Source organism: Sinocyclocheilus rhinocerous, unplaced genomic scaffold, assembly GCF_001515625.1.
Source record: "Sinocyclocheilus rhinocerous isolate Xijiao unplaced genomic scaffold, SAMN03320098_v1.1 scaffold2138, whole genome shotgun sequence".
Taxonomy (NCBI): domain Eukaryota; kingdom Metazoa; phylum Chordata; class Actinopteri; order Cypriniformes; family Cyprinidae; genus Sinocyclocheilus; species Sinocyclocheilus rhinocerous.
In genome coordinates this window covers 456,719-461,156 of record NW_015656024.1, presented here as the reverse complement: position 1 = coordinate 461,156, position 4,438 = coordinate 456,719, and the positions used below count along the sequence as shown (strand labels likewise).

The window sequence follows — 4,438 nt, the reverse complement described above, 5'->3', positions numbered from 1 at the left end:
GACGCGTTTCAGAAAGGCGGGGCATAGAGGAGTAACAATAATGTACAGTATGTGGAAAATAATGTGTTTTTTGAACACATAAACACATTTCATTACACCAAATACACAAAATAATGTTCTTTTTAGCAACATCATATGACCCCTTTACAAGAAAAATCTCAGACTGAAAATCAGACTTGGAGGTTTTTGCATTTTAAGTCTCTTTCTTTCTCTCTCTCTCTCTCTCTATATATATATATTTATTATGTTAAGCCCTAAGCTGTAGCCATCTTTAAGTTTCACTGTTGTCTACAGCTCTGGGTGGAGGTAGAGGCCTAAACCCCTGATATAATGCACTGATATTTGGACACTTTTAATTCTACAACCCCCGGTTTCACAGACAAGGCTTAAGCCTAGTCCTAGACTAAAATGTAAATCTGAGCTGTTTCAACTGAAAGAAACTTGCACTGACTGATCTTAAAACATGTCAGTGCCTTTGTTTTGTCTTAAGATGCACACCAGTAATACGTTTTTCTAAGGCATGTTTATAAAAATTACTTAAATGTCCTAATTGAACTATGGTCTAATCCTGGCTTAGGCTATGCCCTGTCTATGAAACCGGGCCCAAGTGTCCAAAAACTTCTTGGGGCCACTGAATGTGATCACTGGTGGTTAAATCTTCTTTAGGGGACAGTTTTTTCCTCCCTCTTTTACTGAAAGAGCAGAATTAAACCGAGAAAGCTTCGAAAAGAACCTTTCTGAAGATGAATAAAAGATCTCAGCAGCATAATAAAACAACACATATCCACATTCCTCAGACAAGCTGTCCATGAAGAGTGTTGTTCTTCTCCTGTGGATCACAGAGAAAGGACAATGACAGTAGCACTCATACGTACACCGATCTTCCTCCACACACTTCGGCCAGGAGCTCAGCCTCCGGGGTCAACAGCGTTCAGCGAATCCCCTCAGCAGGTCTAAAGATTCACGGCCCCCGATCGCTTCAGCTTCCCGTCGTGAAATTCCTTAAAAGACATTCACACACAAATCCAAAGATAGAGAAGGAGAACGGCTGGCGTCTTGCAGCTCAGTTCTGGTCTGTGAAGGAGTCTAGACATTGGTCTCCAGACCGTTCATGTCTATGGTACAGTGGTCTTTGTCTTTATGGTCTCGTTTGTAATGGTGTGGAGACAGGTGAGGGGACTTGTTCTTGTCGGGGGGCCTGATGCCCTCCTCCAGCTGCATGAGACGGGCCACGTCAGGAGACAGGTGCTCGGGTTTCCTCATGGGGCCCGGCGGAGGGGGCTGGAAGCAGCCGTTTTTCTGATAGGACATCATCTGCTGGATGCTGATCATGGGCTTGGTCTCACAGATGAGAGGAATCTGTGAAGATAAGAGGTGAAATCTTTATTTTTATAGTGCAATGGACGTTCGAGTCCACATGCAACGTGTTATTATTTCAAACAACCTCTACAAGCTCATTCCCACCTCCTCGCCCTCCTTCACGAAGTCTTTTCTGCATATGTGTGCCATGATTCCTGTGGCCAGAGCATCACCCATTACGTTCACCATCGTCCTGAACCGATCCCTAACAGACACACAAGTAAACCTCATATTTAAAAAGTTATTGATAAAGCTCAACCATAAATCTTAACCAACATCAAGTGTTGCCAAATACCAATATGGAATTGGACTACTTTTATACTGTTGCTGCAGGTCTCCCCCCCTGGAATGTGATTTCGACTGAGGTAGGACCCCCAAAAGGAGGTTTTGACTCACCTAAACATGATTTTGGAACGATTTTTGATAGCCAATTTGCCCCAGAAGGTGTAGTAGTTTTGAGTAGCAGTTTGGCTGGTCTACATTTCTACATTCTACATCACAAATCTACATTTACAATGGAAATGAATGAATGAGAGAGAGACTTACAGGGCCCAATCCACAGCAATAATAAGAGTGATGTCATCTGTAGGAAGTCCCACTGAGGTTAACACTATCACCATGGTTACCAGGCCGGCCTGTGGAATGCCAGCAGCTCCGATACTGGCTGCTGTAGCTGTGATGCTAAAGTAAAAAGTAAAAAAAAAATGATTCACAAAATACAGAATGAGAAAGAACTTACTGATATCTTTTCGTAAGATGTATATATATATTTTTAAATAATTTATCATTATGATTTGGCACTAATGTTAAATACTAAATGTATGTTTTTGACAAATTTCTTAAATAATGAAAGGTAAATAACAGAATCCAGTCAAAAAGATTAATTAATTAATTTATGCATTTAGCAGACGCTTTTATCCAAAGCGACTTGCAGTGCATTCAGGCTATAAATTTTTTACCAGTATGTGTGTTCCCTGGGAATTGAACCCACGACCTTTTGCGCTGCTAACGCAATGCTCTACCACTGATTATTAGATAAAAAAAGATACATCTGAATTATAATTATATGTATATTTTATATATGTATATCACTCAATTTATCCATATTTAATATATTAATAAATTATGTCATATCATCATAAATTAATATATGAATAAATAAATATAAAAAATATATATTAATAAATTAAGCGAATTCCACCAGTTGGTGAGTCGCAACAAAGGAACTAACAATGATGTTTAAAATGTGCATGTCATTGATGGAGTTACTAAACAACATATAATAATGATAATAATTACTATTATTATTATTATTTTTGCTATTATTATTATTAGTAGTAGTAGTAGTAGTAGTAGTATTACAAACAATAATACTATTATTATCCACTGACAAAAAAAAAAGAAAAGAAAAAGAAGAAAATGTAACCTAAATTAAAACTGTTCGGATGGAACAATCACAAATGTTCATATTCAGATGAATAGTCAAGATTAATTAGAGCATAAATCTGACCAGACAAGATCTATGGTCAAAAGGGGCATCTTACCCATTCTTACCCTACCTGATGGTGATGATCTGTCCAAAGTCCAGCTCGTAGTTGTTGACTTGAGCGATAAAAATGGCTGCCACGGCCTCATATAGGGCAGTGCCGTCCATGTTGATAGTGGCACCAACAGGAAGTACGAAGCGAATGATGCGGCGGTCAATGTGGTTGTTCTCCAGGAGGCACTTAAAGGTGATAGGCAGCGTGGCAGAGCTGGAGTACAACACAAGAGTTTGTCATTTACATTTGTGCTACTTTTAATTCAAGGCTGGAATACACAACTTTTTGTTTTCATTTGTTATGTGTCTTCTAGCAATGAGGTGCCTGTTTCTGCATGAGTTTAATGTGTTTGGAACAATTTGAATGTCTGGTAGTGTGTGATCCTCAGCTGTATAGTGATGATGGGCAGTTTTTCTTGGTAAACATTTACAAAGTCGGTAAGTGTTCTGTTATCATCTAGCAGTGCTTAGCTCAAACTATGAATTGCATGAAGGTGCGGTTACCTGGATGAAGTAGCTAATGAGATGAGCAGGGCCTGTAAAATCCCTCGGATGTAGACGATGGGGCTCTTTTTCGTAATGAAGAAATACATGGAAGGCAGGATGAACAGGCCGTGAAGCACCAGCCCCATGACCACAGTGATGGCGTAGAAGCCCAGTTTCTTCCCCATAGCTGAGGGGTCGTCCATTTCCAAGATCTTTCCCGCCACCAGAAACACAATCCCAAACGGGAAGTACCTGAGGTGTTACATCAGAAATAGATGCCATTCAGGGGGAATTCACTGAACAGTTGCTCACGGTATTTTGGTGCAAATACTGGTGCAGTGCTGAATTTTTTAAGGCTCAAACTGCGCAGCATATAAAAAAAGGCAATTGTGAATTGCATATAAACTCAGAATTCTGAGAAATAAAGTCGCAATTCTGAGCGATAAAGTCAGAATTGCAAGGTATAAACTCACAATTGAGAGAAAATATCTCAGCAATTCTGAGAAAAGAGTCAGACTTGTAAGATATAACAAAGTCCCTTTAAGGCAAGTCATGTCACTCGTCGGCCATCTTTGAAACACCTCTCGGGTATGCTAGTGCAGCTCCTATCACTTTGAATGGGGAAACATCGAATTCTCCAAAACTGTTCACTAAGCTTACGATTCAATTTTATATTTGAAATCACCAATGAAATCTGACAACAACTGTGCCATATATGTTGTTTCTTTTGCTCAAATAGCGTTATAAAAAGCGTATTTTTCAGGCTAGATCAGCCAGTGTGCATGCGCAGTCCTAAGCGCACGTCTCAGAACGCTGACTGTTTCTATCAGTGGCGGCTCGTCAGGGGAGGCACAGCTTCCCCAAAGTTTTGAGGTGAAAATGGGAGGAGGACGATTTAATGTTCATAAAATTCACAATTCATTTCAGTTCATATCTCAGAACATGTATTTTTTGTTTGTAATTTCACAGCTGTAATACCATAACATGTTACTGAAGTTGGAAAGCGCCGCTTTTCTATCGCGAATGTGCCGAATCTGCTGATGTAACTACAAC

At 39.7% G+C, this 4,438-nt stretch overlaps 1 protein-coding gene across 1 annotated transcript in view; it reads right to left on the bottom strand.

The window, feature by feature from the left end:
* Window positions 1–565: 565 nt before the first annotated feature.
* slc1a7a (solute carrier family 1 member 7a) overlaps window positions 566–4,438 on the bottom strand; it is a 24,776-nt gene continuing 20,903 nt past the window's right edge. The window contains exons 7-11 of the mRNA XM_016526669.1: window positions 3,404–3,637; window positions 2,919–3,113; window positions 1,906–2,040; window positions 1,465–1,564; window positions 566–1,359 (exon numbers count right to left, since the gene is read on the bottom strand). Coding sequence (XP_016382155.1) covers window positions 1,087–1,359; window positions 1,465–1,564; window positions 1,906–2,040; window positions 2,919–3,113; window positions 3,404–3,637 — 937 coding nt within the window. The 3' untranslated portion in view covers window positions 566–1,086. The remainder of the gene's footprint in view (window positions 1,360–1,464; window positions 1,565–1,905; window positions 2,041–2,918; window positions 3,114–3,403; window positions 3,638–4,438) is intronic.